Source organism: Tamandua tetradactyla, chromosome 4, assembly GCF_023851605.1.
Source record: "Tamandua tetradactyla isolate mTamTet1 chromosome 4, mTamTet1.pri, whole genome shotgun sequence".
Lineage (NCBI taxonomy): Eukaryota > Metazoa > Chordata > Mammalia > Pilosa > Myrmecophagidae > Tamandua > Tamandua tetradactyla.
The window spans coordinates 169,492,129-169,514,495 of NC_135330.1; the positions used below are offsets into that span (position 1 = coordinate 169,492,129).

Sequence of the window (22,367 nt, forward strand, 5' to 3'; positions counted from 1 at the left end):
AATGAAAACAGAGGTGTAGTTGTTGATTTTGGTCTCATATCATTCATCTTAATCCAAAGGTAGAGGGTTAAAAAAATTATTTAAGGGACCAAAAAATGACAGTTTACTGTCTTGTATAGTAACTGCTTAATTTCTCAAAATGAATTTTTTTTTTCCTGAACTGATGGTAAACTTGCTGTAAAATAAGAAACTTCAGAGCAAAATGTAGTTTGGTTAGTTTCTAAGTCCCCATGAAATAAGTAGTGCCTGTTGGCCTCTTTTTGATCTTGGCAATTTGTGCTGCTAATGTCTGGCTAGTGTTTTGGAACCAGCAGGTAGTCAGGAGAAAACTCCTCCTAGGGGTCCTCTTCTCTGTTGTCTGGATGAGATTTCACATACAGATGGGACCTTGTGAACTTTGGCAGAGGCCATCCTAAATTCCCAATCTAAAACTTTTAGGCATAGTTTCTATGATTTTGTGATTTAAGAATATCATTGAAGGTATAAAATTATTCTCAAAGGTTACCTCTGTTGTACACTTATTGTTTAAACTAAGGATCTTTTAAAACAGGATATTCATTCCTGACACATAGGGAAAAAGTAAACTAAATACAAATGGTAATTTTCAAATATATTAATTATCTTTTAATCCAATGATTTTCCCCATTTATCTGATCTTTTGAGCTTTTATGAATAAAATAATTTTCTGATTATTCCCTTGATTTACCTTTAGAATTAAGTGATCTACAGTAGATTTTGGAGCTGTTTGAGGTATGTAGAGTTTGGTTTTCTGTAATTAGCCATTATTTCACTATAAAACAATTATTTGGTTTTGCATAGTAATGCCTATTTTATTCAGAGAACATTAAATAGAAAATACTTAAAAATACACAATCCTATTTATTTAACTTATTCCTAAGATATCACTTAGATAAAAATCCCTATTTACTGCTCAAGATTTTTAAATCTGTATTTCATTCATGTATTTGAATGGCTCTGTTCTTTGATATCCAAAATATAGATTAGTATTTGCCTATAATTCCTTCAAGTTGCATGTTCTAATCACCTCTTTTTCAACCTTGAATATGGAATAAAATATGACTCATATCATTTATCTTAAAAAAAACTAAATAAATTTTAATTTTTTGGGTGTCATTAGCCTTCAACAAATCACTGGTTACCAGAGAGTGATCTTATTTTCATTCAAATTGTCATTTTACTCTTTTGAAAAGCTATTTGTATTTTACTGAGGACCAGCTGATTCCAACTGCTTTGACATTGGCCACACTAGGCAGGTAGAAAATTTATACCAGCATTAGACTAATGAGAAAGCCAGTAAATTTTTTTTGGCTTAAACCATGGGAATTTTTTGACTACTGTTTTGAGGCTATGAGATGTCCAAAATCCAGGCATCAGCAAGGCAGTGCTTTCATCCCAAGGACAGTGGCTTTCTAGGATTGGCTGCCAGCAATCATTGGTCCTGGCATTCGTGTCACAGGGCAGTGCACATGGCAGCCTCTCCTACCTTCATTCTCCATCTGACTTTCTGTCTGCCTAAAATGGTTCCCAGAAATCCAGATTAAAGCCCCACTTGAATGAGCAAGTCCATAACTTAATTAGAGTCAACATCTCGAAGAGATCATATTTGCAGTGGGCCCATTCCCACTAGAATGCAGACCAAGAACATGTGCAAACTGGGATACAAAATTCAATCTTCCATAGTTTCTATCCCCTCAAGTGTCCCTCATATTGCCTAGGAGTTGTTGTATCAAAATTTGCCAAATATAATGGTATAAATATGATAAAATTTTATTTACTTGTCAGGTAGCAATCTGTCTGATCCTTATTGATAGGACAATTCTGTATCATGCGTCCTTCAGGGATATGTATATATTTCGTCTTGTTCTACTTTATCTGCATGGTCAAAGCTGAGTTCCTGCTACATCAGGAAACCCACAGGAAGAGGGAAAAAGAGGAAATTCAAACAAGCTTTTTTCTTTCCTTTTTTTTTCTTTCAACTTTTGAAATTGAGATATATTAAAATTTACAAGACAGTTACAAAAATAAGACAAACCTTATACAGAGAACTCCAGGATACCCCCATTCTCACAGATTCCGAAGATCCATGAATTTTAACTTTTTGTCACATTTACCATATCTTTTCATCTTCCATCCATCCATTTTCTGAGCACTTAGATCTAGGTTTTATGCGTCATGCTTCTTAAACATTTAATACTGCCATGTCCATTTCCTAAGAACAAGGATATTCACTTGCATATCCACCTTAAGTGAAGTTCAAACAATTTTCTTTTAAGTAGGTAACTCAAGAATTGGATATATCACTTTAATTTACATTACATTGTCTAGAAATTTAGTTTGTCATGTCTAGCTATAAGATAGATGGGAAAATGGAATTTTTGTTGGGATTGTCTTGTGTCCTGTTGAAACTCTATTATTGTGAAAAAAAAAATGAAGATCATGAATTAGGGGAAACTAGCAGACTGTCAAAATATACTTCTGTATTGTTTGAATTTTTCACATGTATTTAACGTTAGGTAAATTAGTCTTAATGATTTAAACTTTAGGTAAATGAGTTAAACCATAGGTAAAGTTGTTTCTCTGAATCACAATTTTCTTATTTTTAAAGTCCTATTTTCTCCATAGTTCTCTTATACTATATGACTGTTTACTGAGAGTTCCTCAAAAGCAGGTACCATGTTGTATGCTCTTATTTTCTTTCCATGATATCTAATTGTTGAGTGAGTAGTAGATGTAGAATAAATACTGATAAATATAGAGTTATTTGCTCAGAATATCAACATTATTCATAGCTTATAGCAGATGTTTGAGAACTTTTTCTATTATGGTCCAGATAGTAAATAACATAGTCTTTGTGGACCATATGGTCTCTGTCAGAACTACCAAAATCTTCTGTTGTGGTATGAAAACAGCTATAGATGATATATAAACAAAGGAACCATGTTTGAATTCCAGTAAGACTTTAGCGGGTTGGATTTGACCCGCAAACCATAGTTTACTGACCTCTGCCTTATAGGAAGGATATACCCTCTAGTTAGAAATAGGTGTAAAATTAGATTTGTGGCACTCTATTTTTACAGATCATGAAACTGGAAGTTAATTAAATTGGTCAGTTGTAAGGTGTAGGATGCGGAACAACTTCTCTCTGATGTTTGGTAACTATACGGTTATAGGCACTATTTTTTTTCTCCATATAAAATGGTAATGGTGAACAAATAGTAACCTTCTTGAATATCTGGCATTGCAGTGAACATTATCTCATTTGAACTTCATGATAATCATACAAAATAGGTTCTGTTAATATCACCAGTTTGCAAATGAGTGACTAAAACTTCAAGAGATTAACTAGTTTACCCAAGGAAAGGGGCAGACTTGATGTTTGAACTTCAGTATCTGGTTGTAGAATCCGTGCTTTGCTTACTTTATGTGTATTCTTTAAAAGTGAGCATTCTTTGTGACTTGAATAATAAAAATAAGGGACCAAGCTTTGTAGGTTTGCTATGCAGCATACTGGTGCAGATTAGAATCATAAAAAAGTGGGCTGAAGAAACTGGAAGGAATTAACAAACTTTTCTTCAGCTCTGTTGTGTTTCATTCGCTCTGCTCTTCTTGTGGAAGGCTGGGCTAATGCTTCTTTTCCCTCTTCATATCACCTTTTGCTCATATTAAACATCTTTGTAATTTAGAAGATCAAGATCAAATACTCCCTTCGTCATAAAGCTTTTCTATATCCTAGAACTCTCCCAATACCTTTTGTATTCCTCTTGTGGTAGTTAGGCATTTTAACTTTTCTTGAAATAGTCATTATATACTAGGCTCAAATTCTTCTATATCACTTGTTTTTTTCCCCCCAAACTATTGTCTGGGGTATGTTTAACATAGAATAAACTCAAATTTAAAGTATATGATTTGATGAATTTTGACACGTGTATATAGCTGTGCAATCATTACCACAATCAAGATACTGATAATTTATATTGTTTCCAAAAGTTTCTTCATGCTGTTGTGCAATCCCTCTCCCTCCAGACCTGATCCTATATAACTATATGATCTGCTTTCTGTCACTATAGGTTGGTTGTGTTTCCTAAAATTTTATATTAATAGACTCATATGGTGTTCATTAGTTTTCATCTTGCTTCTTTAACTCAGCATAATTATTTTGAGATTCATTGTTGTTGTGTGTATTAGTGGCTCATTTCTTCTTATTGCTGAGTAGAATATGGATAAGCCATATTTTGTTTATCCATTTGCCTGTTGATGCATGTTAAAATTGTTTCTGGTTTTTGACTATTGCAGATAAATCCAATGTGAACATATGTGTACCAGTCTTTGTACAGGCGTATGTTTTTATTTAACTCGGGTAAACACATGAAAGTGAAATAGGGCAAGCCACGATGGCTCAGTGGCAGAGTTCTCACTTGCCATACTGGAGACCTGGGTTCAATTCCCACTGCTTGCCCATTAAAAAAAACAAAAACAAAAACAAAAATAAATGTGAAATAGCAGGTTTATTTGGTGAGCATGATATTCAACTTTCTAAGAAACTGCCAGACTGTTCAAAAGTGGCTGTGCCATTTTATATTTCCACCACAATGTCTGATAGTTCCAGTCATTCCATATTCTCACTAACACTTAATAGTTTCAGTCTCTTTACTTTTAGCCATTTAAATTGATTAGTAGAGGTATCACATTTTATTTTTCTCTGATGATAATGATGTTGAACATCCTCATGTGCTTGCTAATTATTTGTATATGTTCTTTATGAAAAGTCTGATTGAATCTTTTTGACTATTTTTTGTTGGCTTATTTCCTTATTGCATTGTTAGCATTCTTTAGTCCAGTTACAAGTTCTTTGTCTGTTACATGTGTTATGAATGTGTTTTGTGTGTGTGTGCTTCTTTTTCAAAACATATTTTTTATTGAGAAATCTTCACACACATACAGTCTATACAGGGTATACAATTAGTGGCTTGTAGTATCATCACGTAGTTGTGTTTTCATCTCCATGTTCATTTTAGAACATTTGCATCACTCCAGAATAAGAAAGAAAAAAGAACAAGCTCATACATCCCAAACCCCTTATCCGCTCCCCCATTGACCACCAGTATTTCAATCTACCCAATTTTTTACCCTTTACTGCCCCCCCCATTATTTATTTAATTTTTATACTTATTTTTTTTACTCATCTGTCCACACCCTGGATAAAAGGAGCATCTGATACAAGGTTTTCACAATCACACAGTTACATTGTAAAAGCTATAGCATTACAGAATTGTCTTCAAGAATCAAGGCTATTGGAACACAGCTCAACAGTTTCAGGTATTTCCCTCTAGCCACTCCAATTTGCCATAAACTTAAAAGTGATATATATGTAAGAATAACCTCCAAAATAAACTATCAACTCTATTTGAAATCTTTTAGCCACTGAAACTTTATTTTGACTCATTTCTCTCTTCCCCCTTTTGGTCAAGAAGGCTTTCTCAATTCCATGATACTGGGTCCCAGCTTGTCCTGGGAGTTCTGTCACGTGATATTGCCAGGGACATTTATACCCTTGGGAGTCATATCCCACGTAGTGGGAATAGCAGTGAGTTCACCTGCAGAGTAGGCTTAGAGAGAGAGACCACATCTGAGCAACAAAAGAGGTTTTCTGGGGGTGACTCTTAGACATAATTATAAGTAGGCTTAGCTTCTCTTGTGAATATGTTTTGAATATTTCATTTCAGTTTCTTACCTGTTTCTTTTGAGAGTAGACATTTTAAATTTTGATGAAGTGTAATGTGTTGGTTTCATTTTTTTGTGTTTCATGGTGTTTGTGTAATATCGAAAACTCTCTTACCTACCCCAAGGTCTCAGAGAGCTTGCTTCTATATTTTCTTCTAGAATTTTTAAAGTTTTAGGTTTTACATTTAGGTTTGAGATCCATTTTGAGTTAATTTTGTGTATGATGTGAAGTTGGGATTGAGAGTCATTTTCTTTTTTCATCCCATATGGATAGCTAGTTGTTCTGTACCATTTATTGCCAAAACATTTTTTTCCCCAAATTTAAATTGTCTTGGCAGTCACAAGGCTTTTTTCTTTTAAGTTTGTATGTAGTGTTTTATTGTTACAACAGGTCCAAGTACTTTTTATTGTTAACTTGACATCAAGGAGATAGGCAAACTTCTATGGTACTATGTAGGCCATAGGACGCTGATAGGATAAAGTACACAGATATAAGAATTAGATTTATTAACCAACTCACTGTTTTCTAATTCAATCTATCATTTTATTTTAGGTGTTACACATAATATTGCCTTACTTCGAGAAGTGATAATCCATTCACGCTTTGTAAAAGGAGACATCAGCACTAATTTTCTTTCTGATGTATATCCTGATGGCTTTAAAGGTTTGTATGCATTGGAATATTTAAATGTATTAAAGTTATTATTTTTATATATTATTTTATTACTTAAATGTCTTATTTTGAAATGAAGATTTTTGGTTTATAATTGATTCATTAACATATTTAGAGTATTATAGAGTATTGGCATTCATGATTTTGACTGTTCACCAGTGACTCAGGATGCCATGACTGAAATACTCTGTAATGTTGTTGAGTGAGGAATTCAGTTATGTGGAATGTTCTGCAAGTTTCGTGTTTTGAAGCAAAACATATAGACAGAGCATTAGCCTTTCTGGTTTTCTGTTTTCTGAAAGCCAATTCAGATTTGTATTCCATATGATATAGGTAATATACAGAAACTCTTCTTTCATAAAAAAAACCACAACTCTATCTTTATGAAAAAAAGCCCTGAAATTTTCAGAAAGTTGGATAGTAGTCCTGTTAATGAAAATTTGAAAGTGTCTAACGAGTTGATGGTTTTCATTCTGAAAAATGAAGTTTTGAATAAATGACATTGTGAATGTGAAATTTAACATTGGATTTACATTTGTTTTATGAGTACATATGTATTGTTGTAGAAACAATGAAAAATTATTAACAGGTTTTCCAAGCAGTAGAAAAATTGTTCATGAAGTGAACATTAGAAACATGGCTATTATATTATATTAAGAAACCTATATGACTCTTATGAGACTCAATAGAAATGTTATTCAGGTGAAAGCCAGAAGCACCTACATACGTTTCTTCACTAATGAATTTAGGGATATATGAAGGATAGATATTCCCTTGAAAATATGAAATGTTCTCCATATTTATTTAAAGTGTTTTAGTATACAAAATGACTTAGTCTTATTAGATGTTATATAGAGTTTCAAGTCGACTTCATGTAATTGAGCAGGAATGCATTCATAATGCAATATTTTTACCTCAAAATTACTATACAGTGTTATAAGACTAACTGGAGATGATTAAATTGAATAGTCTTTGAAAACTTCAGTGTTACAGGGTTTTATCACCAGTACTAATGGAATTGAAGAATGTCTTCTATTTGTGATCTTAAAATGAAAACTAATGAAACTTTGGGGTTTTTCTCTGAATTTAAAAAAATTATGGAATCCTGCCTAAATGATACCTGCCTAGGTATTCCTAAAGAATACTTTGGGCCTTATATAAGATTCTACAAAGGTTCCATGCACTCAAGTAACTCTCTAAAATCTACAACCTCCAAATGGGTTCCTGGACTGGATAAGTCCTGAAATACAGAGGGGCCAGCCCTTCCAGAACATCAACTAGTTCCATCCCCCATCCTGTATTATTGACAGCCCCTTCCAACATGAAAAAGTTAGAATGGGCATAGCCCAAATACCTGTAAAGAGTGGGAGAAAGATCAAAGGTGATGGTGGAATTATACAGAGAAGGTCGGGTTTAGCAAGTAAGTGCTGAATCATTATACTGATATTTCTTTTAGCCTCCAGTACCTTAGAGCAGTTAGAAACAAAAACCTATAATTGTGGAATTGTAACCCATACCAAACTCTTAAATCTGTTCTACAACTAACTGTTGTGATGTATTTTGAAATTTATTGCTTTTATGTATATATGTTATTTAAAGAGAAAGAGGAGAGGAGTGTAACAGGGAAAATAGGATTTAGCAAATGAGTATGACTGCTGAATCTTATATTGATATTTCTGTTGGTCTTTGGTGTCTTGGAGCAGGTAAGAGAAAAAAACAAAAAATCGTGAAACTGTAACCCATGCCAAATTTTGCAATCTGTTCTATAACTAATTGTTAAAATGTACTTGGAAATTTATTGCTTTTTTGCACATGTTATATTTCACAGTAAAAAAAGTTAATAAAAAATAAAAAGACAAAAAAATATGGAATTAAATATTCCAAACTTTAACATGATTGCAGTTTTATACTTGGATGATTATTTTATTAATGTCTGTTGGTTTCATGAAACCAGGAACCATTTAAGTGATTATTTTATTGCTTTTATGAAACAAATCTTACCATAGTATTAATGAGAAGGGGTTAACTTTGGTATATTAAGTGATCTGTATATCTATGCAACAACTGGTTCACTCTATTTTTTTTTTGTTTGCTTCTTGCCCTTTCTAAAGTTGTTATTAAAAGTTATAGTAGTTTTAAAAAGACTTTTGGGATTTCCATATGCTTTTATGTTTGACTTGCTAATGCATATCTAAAGTGATATATGGAAAAGTAGGCGGAAGAAGAAAACAGCTGAAACGTAGAACTTTTAGAACAAACATTGTTGAATGTGTGTGTATATTTATATATGTGTGATACATTTTTATATAAGTGTATGCACAAACATATACATATTAATGCATACATATATGTGTATATATGATTAAGGAACTCATAGGAAGAGAAAATGGGATATTCAAAATTTCTAAGTGGGGTTGATGACTATGCGCTGATATTTAGCAGCAATAGAAAATGTTCCAAATGCTGTAGATCAGGGAATCCACTTAAAATTTAGAAATTTACTTAAAACCTAAAGATTGTACTTTTCTGTGATACCATTAACATATTACATTTCCTTTTTGTCAGGTATTATGAGCATAAACACTATAACTTCGCAACTTATGCTTATACCCAATAGGAGCATAATTTTTTTAATTGTCACAAATTGCATTATGGGCCTTTACAGATTATTTAATCTAAGCCATTTTTTTGCGTGTGAGGAAAATAAAGCCCTAAAAGATTAATAAGGCCAAATGAACAGTAAAATAAAGCCAGGAATTAAATTTGGGTTTTAGATTCCTTTTTCAATTGTGCCAGGATTCAAGTTCATAAATCACAAGTTTGCTTGTGATTGTCATATTGCTTGGAAGAAGTTTAAATTTACACACCTATATTTGCCATTCTTAACGTCTACTTCTTATTCCCTTATGTTATTTTCTTACCAGTTTTTCTTCTCTGAATGGTTAGTATCTCCTTTTCTTTTTTCTTCAAATTATTCTATTTCTTCTCCTTCATTTTTTCCCAGAACAGGTCTTAGATATATTAAACTGAATCAACTTAGACTGTTTGCTATATGTGCCTGAAAGAGACAGCAGGAAGTGGCTATTGAAGTTATTACAGGATCTTCTCCGTATGTTTGAGGTCAGGTCATCTGCCGTTTGGGGTTAACCATCTGCTTTCCATCTGTCTATATCTCCTAGGCACTATTCATAGGCAGCTGCCTGGTTTTGAGGACTGTGTGAATATTTTCTATTAAATGTGTTTATTATTCCAAATTCCAACTTATTTGTAGAAAAGTACAGTTTTATTGAAGATTCCTAGAATATTTGAACTTTGAAATGATTGGGTCTAAACTTTAAAAATAGGACATGCAAGAATTTCTTCTATTTACTATAGAGTCTGAAAAATAAATGGAAAACGAGGGAGAAGATATTTTGATTCTAAAATAAAGGGAAATGGGTAAGAAGATATTTTAAGAGCTGCATTTAATTGGCCTGTAGTGAATATTTTGGACTTCTTTCTTTGCTACCATGCTGCATTTCAATCTCCAACCCCATACAAGTAGGTCTTCAACTGGATGCTGTGTGCCCACAGAGATTTCTGTAAGTCTTTCTCCCTAGATGGGTAATCTTTTTTTTGGTACATTAATGGCTCTGTGTGGTCTCAATAGTTAGGGTCAGCGATTTACTGGGCGCAGATGACTGTGCTTACTGAAAAATTGTAAGAGGTAAAGAAGGAAAATCTAAGAGAGATTATATGCAAAGGAATTATAGGAGTGTCATGTGAAGGAAAATGGATAATAAAGGGAATAAAGGTAGTTATAAAATAACAGCGAAGATTTTTTCACTATTCTTAAAAAAAAACTTGAAGAAGGTGTTGGAAAGACTCCCTGAGGTTCCAACAGAATTAATGAAAGAAAGTAACTTCTCTAGATAGATTAAGAACAAACAGTATTTTTAAAAGTTCTAGAAAATCATCCCTGGCCATTAGAGAAATGCAAATCAAAACCACAATGAGATATCATCTCACACCCACCAGAATGGCCATTATCAACAAAACAGAAAATGACAAGCGCTGGAGAGGATGCGGAGAAAGAGGCACACTTATCCACTGTTGGTGGGAATGTCAAAGGGTGCAACCACTGTGGAAGGCAGTTTGGCGGTTCCTCAAAAAACTGAATATAGAATTGCCATACGACCCAGCAATACCATTGCTAGGTATCTACTCAAAGGACTTAAGGGCAAAGACACAAACGGACATTTGCACACCAATGTTTATAGCAGTGTTATTTACAATTGCAAAGAGATGGAAACAGCCAAAATCTCCATCAACAGAAGAGTGGCTAAACAAACTGTGGTATATACATACGATGGAATATTATGCAGCTTTAAGACAAGATAAACTTATGAACCATGTAATAACATGGATGGACCTAGAGAATATTATGCTGAGTGAATCCAGCCAAAAACTAAAGGACAAATACTGTATGGTCCCACTGATGTGAACGGACATTCGAGAATAAACTTGAAATATGTCATTGGTAACAGAGTTCAGCAGGAGTTAGAAACAGGGTAAGACAATGGGTAATTGAAGCTGAAGGGATACAGACTGTGCAACAGGACTAGATACAAAAACTCAAAAATGGACAACACAATAATACCTAATTGTAAAGTAATCATGTTAAAACACTGAATGAAGCTGCATCTGAGCTATAGGGGTTTTTTTGTTTTTGTTTGCTTGTTTGTTTGTCGTTGTTGTTTTTTACTATTATTACTACTTTTATTTCTTTTCTTTATATTAACATTTTATATCTTTTCCTGTTGTGTTGCTAGCTCCTCTAAACCGATGCAAATGTACTAAGAAACAATGATCATGCATCTATGTGATGATGTTAAGAATTACTGAGTGCATATGTAGAACGGTATGATTTCTAAATGTTGTATTAATTTCTTTTTTTTTTCTTTCCGTTAATAAAAAAATAAAAAAAAAAACGTAAAAAAAAAGTTCTAGAAAATCAAGTAAGGCAAGGATAAGGGTTAATTGTGAGAATTAGATCATCTTCAGACTATCAATAAACTGCAAATTACAAAACCTTGGAATAATATCTACTACATTGTAGAAAAGAACTTGACCCAGGAATACTATACCCAACTAAGATATCCTTCATTTGTCAATATGGAAAGAAAAAAATATTTTTAGATAAATAAGAATTAAAAAAATATATCACCATATACGAGGTGATTACTAAAGAAAGTACTTTAGCCAACTTTCAGGTAAAAATGGTAGCTTAAATACACACGTTTTCTTTCCATCCTCTGAACCATTAACTGTGTAATTTTTAAAGGCATAGAAATAGCATTTTGGAAAATGTGAAGCCAAAAGATGATCCTTAACTGACAAAAACCCAAGAAAGCTGGATCCTAAACTGACAATAGGAAAAACTGAGTAGCTCAGTTTCACTGTAGAACTCTTCAAAAGTCTCAGTCATTATTAGCTCAAGGTACCTTGAAAACTTTCTAATAGTAGTAATACTGATTAGAAATCTCTCTAAGATCTTCTCCATATACCTTACCACAATCATCAGGGCAGGATTGATGCTCTTTCCCCTACCCTTGCAAACACTTTAGAAATTCTTCTTTGTATAGGATAAAATAGCTCTGGACCATAGGACAGCAGTCAGTTATATTGAATGAATATGGACATACTGAATATGGTGACACCACTTCCTCTAACCTTTGTTCCCCACATGGCTCCCAGAATTCTGGCAGGTATGTGTATAACTTCAGGCATATCAGTAGAATGTCCTTCTCTGAGAAATGTAACCAGCCTTAGAGTACCTAAAGATAGTAACATAAGGATTCCTCAACAAAATGACCCGATAAGATTATCCTACAAATGAAGCCAATGGTCAAGAAAGCCACATCCCATAAAGAGCATAAATGACTCAGAATTAGGGACTCAAACAGCATTATTTAATACAACTCTAAATTTAAAGAGAACCATCATTTGACTTTTAAAAATAGATGCTAGAGTTAAGACCATTTAAGGAAAATAAATTGAGCGTCTTAAAAAACTGGGTCATTAAAATAAGTGTAGATAATAGCATGAGGTTTTTTTAGTGGTATATCACAAAGCTTGTAGATACAACTACATGGGTTTCACTTCACCCAACTTCTAACTTAATGAGCAAGGAGGAGAGATTATGCAAATTATTTAGGGATAGGAGCATTTCTTTGAAAGTGTTCAAGAAATAACAGTTTAAAAAGTAAGAATTTATTGTGAGAAGGAAGTTTTTCTCCTTTCAGTCATAAATATTTATTGAGTGTCAGATGTAGTGATTTTGGCTGTGGGGAAACAGAGTTAAACTATCTTTAAAAAATCTAAAGCTTTTTAAGCCAGGACCTGAACATTTTTCCAGCTGTGTCTTTACCAGTGAGCCAGCTGCTCCCTAACTGATTATGTCTCTGTAGAGGTCTTAAATTTTAAGACCAAGGCAGTTCCAATAGCTGGTTTTGAGAAAACGTTAGAATTTAAGGTTCTACTTGTAATAAATCTTCTGCTGCTAGAGTGCTTGAGGCTCCATTTGGCCTGTAACCTAGGCTGGACGTTCTTAATCTTTCTGCCTCCACAATATGTGTATTCCACAGACTCCCAGAATCATGCTTGCGTTATCTCCTCAATTAGAGTGGGGTAGAGGCAAAAACAAGTGTCAGATTATGATGCTACCTTAGTTTCTTACTTGAAAAAGGAAGAATCTAAAAGCATTTAAATACATAATGTGTCCTAAAGTGTAGTTGATTAAGATTCCTCAATAAACCAAACAATTTTCTGCTCTCATGGTACTTACATTCCAATGGCCTGGTAGTCAGCATGCATGCACAGCAGCCCTCATGACGGCTATGTAGGGTTTTACAGATGAGAACCTGCTTAGAAAAGGGAGAAAGTAAACTTACTTGAGCTTATTAAGACCTGGGAATTGAAGACAAGTATGTCTGACTCCAACACCAAACTAGCACACCACCACATAGTCCAAGCTCCTACTCTTGCCTGGACTCAGAATACCTTCTGGCTGGTCTCCTCTGCCATTGTTTGCATACCAATTCAGTCTTTCCTCAGCAGGTGGAGAAATCTTGTCCCTTATTTAAAAATAAATGTCTTGAGACATGAATGACTGAACAAATTGTAGTAAATTCATATTGAGGAATACTATTCAGCAATAAAAAGGGACAATCATAGAACCACAAGATAGATAAATCTCAAAAACCTGCTGAGTGAAAGAAACTGGACACAAAATAATACATACTATATGATTCCATTTCTATAAAGCTAGAAAAGAATCTTTGGTAAGTTTTGGTGAGGGATACACTAATGTCTATTATTATTATTATTATTATTATTATTATTAGAGAAGTTGTGGATTTCAGGACAGACATGAATAAAATAGGACATCAGAGCAGTGATCCCATCATGTGGTATATAGTTTCTGCATCTGGGAAACTACATACTCCTCAGAAAATGAGAATAAAAATAGCAAATCTTAGTATCATTATAAAAATACTTAGACCTTGCAGACCCCTGAAGTCATCTTTGGAACCCTTGTCCCTGAGCCGTATTTGGACAACTGCTCTTCTAGACTACATATTTTGAGAAAACTGAGACCTAATTTCTGTATTGTTTTTCATATGGCATAATTATGGGAAATGGGTTATATAAAGATCAGGAAAAATTAGGAACTTTCAAAACATGCAGAAGTTGGTTTATTGGGTCATTGAGAGGTGTGCTTTAGAGTTATTATAACTTGCTATTATTGAATGCCCAGAACCAGTTGTTAAATCCCACATTAGTGTTATGACTAACATAGTTTCCTGGTTTGTCTCAAAGAGGGATGGATTATTTGGACTTTTCCTTCTCTTCAGTTTCATGGAACATTGAATGTACATGAAGCATCTCCCCATTTAAAAAAATGTGTTGCAGATTTTTTAACTGCAAATTTTGTGGAGATATATTCAATCAGTGTCTCACAGTATCCTAATCTAATTGTTCAGTCATCATCGCACTCAGTTTTAGAACATTTTCCTTACTCCAAAAAGAAGAATAACAAGTAGGCTTTAAAAAAGGAAACCCATAAAATAAATTCAGTTTGAAATGCTAGTGGTAAATGAAAGTGAGGGGTAAGGGGTATGGTATGTATAATCTTTTTTTTCTCTATTATCATTTTATTTCTTTTTCTGTTGTCTTTTTCTTTTTCTAAATTGATGCAAATGTACTAAGAAATGATGAATATGCAACTATGTGATGATATTAAGAATTACTGATTTTATGTGTAGAATGGAATGATATCTTAATGTTTTGTTTGTTAATTTTTTTAATTAATAAAAAAAATTAAAAAAAAAAGGAAACTCAAAACACCCCATGTTCCTTATCCCCCCCATTATTGAGCCCTAGTATTGGTGTGATACGTTTGTTACTGCTGATGAAAGAATATTAAATTTTACTGTTAACTATAGTCCATAGTTTGCAATAGTAATTTTTTCCACATATGCCACTCTATTAACTCGTGTACAAGTGTCAGATATTTGTACTAGATCATGAAAGAAAGCTGTAGGTTTTCAAAGTGTTCATATTTTAATTCTGAGTTTATTTTTAGTTATTTTTATTTCTTTTAATTTTTAAGTATTGTTATTGAGAAATCTTCACATACCAAACAATCCATCCAAAGTATATAATCTTTGCTTCACAATATCATCACATAGTTGTGTATTCATCACCATGAGCATTTTTAGACATTTGCATTACTTCAGAAAATGAAATTAAAAGGAAAAAGAAGACCCCATACCCCTTACCCCTCCCTCTTATTGCCCACTAATATTGCAATCTACCCAATTTTATGACTTAAAATAGAGATGGTTTAACTAAGACTGTGTAGTACATTACAGTTCAACAGCTTCATGTACTTCCTTCTGGCTGTTCTGAAACACTAGACTCTAAAAAGAAGTATCTATATAATGAATCAGCAGTCACAGTCATTTGTTACATCCTAATTTCTCAGTTATACCTCCTTCCACTGACTTGATCTTTCTGACAGTCTTCAGGGATATCTGGGCAATGACCATTTTAACTTCTTCATTCTGGAAACGGGTATTGACCTTCTTGGGTAGAAGAATGAACCTGGTTGTTTTTCTTGGGAGAGACTGGTACCTCTGGGTTTCAGGACTTAGCACACCTAAGCTCAATCTGGAAAACTTAAGTTTCTGAGAAAATAAACTTACTAAGAAAAGCTTTCAGAGAGACTTCAAGCCCAGGGCATTCCCCAGGGTTTTCAGGAATACTGTTGGTTGGGGCATGGCATACAGTGAAAGACTGAAATACTTGACTAATCTTATATAAAAGTAACCTCCAGAATAACTTTGTTACTGTATTTGAAATCTCTTAGCCGCTGAAACTTTATTTTGTTCAATTTCTTTTCCCCCTTCTCAGAAGGCTTTCTCAGTCCCATGATTGTCAGGGCTAGGCTTATCTCTGGGAGTCATGTCCCACATTGCCAGGGAGACTTTAACCCCTGGGAGTCATGTCCCATGTAGGGGGACGAGTAGTGAGTTTATTTGAATAGTTGGCTTAAAGGCCACATCTGAGCAACAAAAGAGGCTGTCTGGCAATCAGCGATTAAGGAATGGTCAAATAAGACTCATTGTAAAGGTTCCTAGGTTATGAACTCTTATAGCAGTCATATCTGTTCTTGAGTTTTAACTGTTATTTCTAAATTCGTACATGTTGTGCTCTTTGTGTATGACTTGGTAGTTTCCTGGAACAGTGGGTATCTGTGGGACATCTGAGACTCAGAATTATAATTTTTGCAGTTCTTAAAGTCAGCATTACTCCATACGACAACTGTTACAGAAGCTGAAAAAGAGACTGTAATTGAGATATATATGTAATTATGTTAAGACTAAGGTAAATCAAAATACAGGGTAAAGGATGATATTGTCTGTATTTTAATACTTCAACCTCTGTGGGAGGCCAAAGGAAGAGATGTTTCTTTAGTCCAGAATTTAAACTTTTTGTAACAATCTAATATACCCTATCTGGTCATTTATTTTGACAACCTAACTATGTGGAACCCTGAATGAGGGATGAGATCTTATTATTCTCTATAGATAAATGTAATACCTGGATACATTCCAGAGTATTTTGGGAAGAAAATAATAATGTATTTGTAAAGTCTCCTTGGGAGACTGGGAAAAATGTAAATTTATTATATTTCCCCACCTGGGGAAGTCATTTCTGTTTTGAGTGATTTTTAGACATATGTTCAAATTACTACATTTCTTTCAAATAATTTGATAAATTACCTGATTCTTTTTTCTTTTTTGAATTCTATGAGTAGCATCTTTTGTTGATGATCTTGCATTCAAATTGCTTCTACTGTTTCATTTAATACTCTGTATCTGTACATACGGCTGTGCTAAATAAATATCCCCACCTCAGAGCACTAGGCCAGACTTGGTCTGCCCCAGGCCTTCTCAGGATAGATCCCTGATTCAAGATCCAGGTATACAGAGAAAGTGTTCAAAGAGAGTGAAAGAATCCAAACCCTGGCTGTACAAAGAGAAGATAATCACATCTTTATTTTCTTTGAATATGGCACTCTAGAAAGCATGGCCTTGCCAGTGTTCTTGACCTAGTAATATTCATTTCTTTTGACATTGGCACTTTTTGTTCCTTATCCACACACATCCTTAGAAATAAAATTGGGGGTAAGAAATGATAAGGAAAAGCAGATGTAGGAAGCCTTAACCTTTTCCTAGAGATCTCTGTGTATATGGTTTTCTAATTTCTTAATGGTTTTGTTCTGTATATCTGTTTGCATTCTTATATTCCAAATTAGATGGTGAAGTTATTGAACAGTCTTCTCCCCCACTTCCTCTTTCATCTTGCATGCCCCAGTGCCCAGTATGTTTCTAGTTCTATAACAAATATTTGGTAAAATGATTGTTTGAATGACTAGTAATTCTATAATATAGAATCATAGATGTTATATATGTGTGTTTCTATTTTACTATTTATTTGTTTATATATTTCCCTCAGGACACAAGTTAACAGAAAAAGAGAAAAAACAATTATTGGCAATAGCATCTTCATTGTTTGTGGCCACACAATTAAGAGCACAACGTTTTCAAGAACATACAAGGTATGGAAGATCATTTAAAAGAAAATCAATGAGCTGAAAAATATCTAATCTGCATAGGAAAAATCTAATAAGAGATCTGGCTGATTTCAGTTCTGGATTTTCTTGTTGGTCTTTGGAGAAATATAGTAAACTCACTTTTTTTTTTAACTTTAGAAGTGAAAATATCTTCTAAAATCTTACAGGAAATCTGTCCAACTAGTTTGTGTTTATTACCTTATTTTATTGCTTTGCCAATTTTGAGATGTGTAATAGCTTCCTAATTTAGGCATGAAGCTGAGAAGTTGAAAAACTTTATATGAGAAACTAGTTTATGAGATAGAAGAGGAAATCAATGCTATGTTGAGTTGGTTATTTGTAGCCCTAAATATTATTCCTCTGAGTCTCCTAGTAATCCTGGCAAAAGGGGAAATGTGCTTTGATGAGGGTAAGTAAAAACAAAATCTCAGTGACATTGAAACTTCTGAGTGACAGGATTATGTATTATGAATGTGTGTGTACTTGTCAGAATAATTCTAAGGAAGTTGTGCTGTTTGAAACTGTTGTGTACCCCAGAAAAGCCATGTTCTAATCCAAATTCAGTGTTGTGGAGGTGGACCTACTGTTTAGGGTGGGATCTTTTGATTAGGTTGTTTCCTTGGAGATGTGCCACACCCAATTCTGGGTGTTACTTTTTGATTAGATGAAGATATGATGCTGCCCATTCAAGGTGTGTCTTAATTATTAGTTTACAGGAGTCCTTAAAAGAGCCAACACAGGGAAACCTTTGAGAGAAAGCTCAGACACTGATGTTTGGATATCCTTGGAGACAGGCAGAAGCTCAGAAAGGAAACCACTGAAACTAGGATCTGGGAGCATTGAAGCCTAGGAGCAAAGGACCAACAGAGGCCAGCCATGTTCCTTCCCATGTGACAGATATTGACCTTTCTCTGGAGTGAAGGTATCTTTCTCTGGGTGCCTGGAATATTGCATTCTGGCAGAATTAGCAGACTAAAACATAGGAGTCATATTATTGATAAAATAGTGCTAATTCAATTTCTTTCCTTTTTTTTTTTTTTTACTGTATAGTATAACATATATGCAAAACAAAGAAATAAAAAAGCAATATTTTCAAAGCATTCTTTACCAAGTAGTTACAGGACAGATCCCCGGGTTCATCATGGGCTACCTTACGATACTCTCATATTTTTCCTTCTAGTTGCTCCAGAATATAGGAGGCTAGAGGGCTTAAATATTTTTTATCATCACAATTGACTTTTTTGCTTTCTTTTTTTTTGTGAAAAATAACATAAGCTATAAATTACCAAGTACAGCACCACAATTAGTTGTAGAACATATTTCAGAGTTTTAATTCCTTAATTTTAGTTTTAATTTTACTTCTAGCTCCTCTAAAATACTGGAGACTAAAAGAGATATTAATTTAATGATTCAGCATTCATATTCATTTGTTAAATCCTATCTTCTCTGTATAACTCCACCATCACCTTTGATCTTTCTGTCCCTCTCTTTAGGGGTGTTTGGGCTATGACAATAGTAAATTTTTCATATTGGATCTGTCACTAATATGGGGTAGGGAGATGGAACTATCTGATGTTCTGGAGAGGCTGGGCTAGGCTTCAGGACTTATCTGGACCTGGGACTCATCTGGAGGCTGTAGGTTTCTGGAAAGTCACTCTGGTGCATGGAAATACTGTGGAATCTTATATATTGCCCTAGGTGTTCCTTAGGATAAGCTGGAAAGGTCCTGGTTAGGGATTGGCAGGTTATGATGGATAGCAAAGTCTAACTGAAGCTTGCATAAGAACAACCTCCAGAGTAGCCTCTTTTTTTTTTTTTTTTTTAGTTCTTTATTTATTTTTTTTTCAATTTTTTTATTAATCAAAAAAAAGAAAAGAAATTAACACAACATTTAGAAATCATTCCATTCTACAAATGCACTCAGTAATTCTTAGTATCATCACATAGATGTATGATCATCATTTCTTAGTACATTTGTATCGATTTAGGAAAAGAACTAGCAAAACAGCAGAAAAAGATATAGAATGTTAATATAGAGAAGAGAATTAAAATAATAATACTAATAATATATATATATATAAAGGAAAAAGAAAAAAACAAAAACAAAAGATACAAACACACAAACAAACAAACAAAAAACCATATTTCAGGTGCAGCTTCATTCAGTGTTCCAACCTAGTTACATTACACTTAGGTATTATTGTGCTGTCCATTTTTGAGTTTTTGTATCTAGTCCTGTTGCACAGTCTGTATCCCTTCAGCTCCAATTACCCATTATCTTACCCTGTTTCTAACTCCTGCTGGTCTCTGTTACCAATGATATATTCCAAGCTGATTCTCGAATGTCGGTTCACATCAGTGGGACCTTACAGTATTTGTCCTTTAGTTTTGGGCTAGACTCACTCAGCATAATGTTCTCTAGGTCCATCCATGTTATTACATGCTTCATAAGTTTAGTCTGTCTTAAAGCTGCATAATATTCCATCGTAGGTATACGCCACAGTTTGTTTAGCCACTCGTCTGTTGATGAACATTTTGGCTGTTTCCATCTCTTTGCAATTGTAGATAATGCTGCTATAAACACTGGTGTGCAAATGTCCGTCTGTGTCTTTGCCCTTAAGTCCTTTGAGTAGATACCTAGCAGTGGTATTGCTGGGTCGTAATCCATTCTGCCATTCTATGTCTTTTGATTGGGAAATTCAGTCCATTAACTTTTAGTATTATTACTGTTTGGATAATATTTTCCTCTACCATTTTGGCTTTTGTATTATATATATCATATCTGATTTTCCTTCTTTCTACACTTTACTCCATACCTCTCTCTTCTGTCTTTTCGGTTCTGACTCTAGTGCTCCCTTTAGTATTTCTTGCAGAGCTGGTCTCTTGGTCACAAATTCTCTCAGTGACTTTTTGTCTATAAATGTTTTAATTTCTCCTTCATTTTTGAAGGACAATTTTGCTGGATATAGGAGTCTTGGTTGGCAGTTTTTCCCTTTTAGTAGTTTAAATATATCATCCCACTGTCTTCTAGCTTCCATGGTTTCTGCTGAGAAATCTACACATAGTCTTATTGGGTTTCCCTTGTATGTGACAGATTGTTTTTCTCTTGCTGCTTTCAAGATCCTCTCTTTCTCTTTGACCTCTGACATTCTAACTAGTAAGTGTCTTGGAGAACGCCTATTTGGGTCTATTCTCTTTGGGGTGCGCTGCACTTCTTGGATCTGCAAATTTAGGTCTTTCATAAGAGTTGGGAAATTTTCAGTGATAATTTCTTCCATTAGTTTTTCTCCTCCTTTTCCCTTCTCTTCTCCTTCTGGGACACCCACAACACGTATATTTGTGCGCTTCATATTGTCATTCAGTTCCCTGATCCCCTGCTCAAGTTTTTCCATTCTTTTCCCTATAGTTTCTGTTTCTTTTTGGAATTCAGATGTTCCATCCTCCAGTTCACTAATTGTAGCTTCTGTCTCTTTAGATCTACCATTGTAGGTATCCATTGTTTTTTCCATTTTTTCTTCTTTGTCCTTCACTCCCATAAGTTCTGTGATTTGTTTTTTCAGATATTCTATTTCTTCTTTTTGTTCAGCCCATGTCTTCTTCATGTCCTCCCTCAATTTATTGATTTCGTTTTTGAAGAGTTTTTCCATTTCTGTTCGTATATTCAGCATTAGTTGTCTCAGCTCCTGTATCTCATTTGAACTATTGGTTTGTTCCTTTGACTGGGCCATATCTTCAATTTTCTGAGCGTCATCCATTATTTTCTGCTGGTGTCTGGGCATTTGATCAGATTTCCCTGGGTGTGGGACCCAGCTGGTTGAAAGGTTTTTCTGTGAAATCTCTGGGCTCTGTTTTTCTTTTCCTGCCCAGTAGGTGGCGCTCGTGGCACTCGTCTGTCTGCACGGCAGTCGGCCCGGGAAACCGCACGTGGAGGGGGGGGGTCGCCGGCCGCCGCGGCTTGGGGGAGTGCTGGTCCAAATTGCCCAGCTGGCCCAAAACGCCAAGCGTGACGGGAGGGCCCCGCTATCCAACGTTCCCAGTCAGACCGGGGAGCCACGTGCGTGGAGGGGACCCCAGTCGCCAGCCGCCCCAGCCGGGAAAACGCACGCCCTTCGGGTATCTCACCGCAGCAGATTCTCCCTGCCCGTTCAGCCGTTCCAGAATGGGGTACGCTGTCTTTTTGGTCTCTGTTGTGACTCCGGGAGCTGTTTTGTATTGTTTCTGTTTCTTTAGTTGCTTTTCTGGAGGAGGAACTAAGACCCGCGCGTCTTACTAAGCCACCATCTTCTCCGGAAGTCCCCAGAGTAGCCTCTTGACTCTATTTGAACTCTCTCTGCCACGGATACTTTATTAATTATACTTCCTTTTCCCCCTTTTGGTCAGGATGGAATTGTTGATCCCACAGTGCCAGATCTGGATTCATCTGTGGAAGTCCTCTCCCACGTCACCAGGGAGACTTTCACCCCTGGATGTCACATCCCATGTAGGGGAGAGGGCAATGATTTCACTTGAAGAGTTGGGTTTAGAGAGAGAGGCCACATCTGAGCAACAAAAGAGGTCCTCCAGAAGTGACTTATAGGCATGCCTATTGGTAATCTAAACTTCTCCGCTACTGTTCTAGTTTGCTAGCTGCCAGAATGCAAAATACCAGAAACAGAATGGCTTTTAGAAAGGGGAGTTTAATAAGTTGCTAGTTTGCAGTTCTAAGGCCAAGAAAATGTTCTAATTAAAACAAATCTATAGAAATGTCCAATCAAAAGTATCCATCCAGGG

The 22,367-nt window shown here is 34.8% G+C and overlaps 1 protein-coding gene across 7 annotated transcripts in view; it reads left to right on the forward strand.

Moving 5' to 3' along the window:
* Positions 1-22,367, forward strand: part of PCCA (propionyl-CoA carboxylase subunit alpha) — a 626,991-nt gene that overhangs the window by 328,446 nt on the left and 276,178 nt on the right. For all 7 annotated transcript variants that reach the window (XM_077158591.1, XM_077158589.1, XM_077158590.1 and 4 more), the window contains 2 exons: positions 6,296-6,406; positions 17,480-17,582. In XM_077158591.1, the coding sequence (XP_077014706.1) occupies positions 6,296-6,406; positions 17,480-17,582 (214 nt within the window). The remainder of the gene's footprint in view (positions 1-6,295; positions 6,407-17,479; positions 17,583-22,367) is intronic.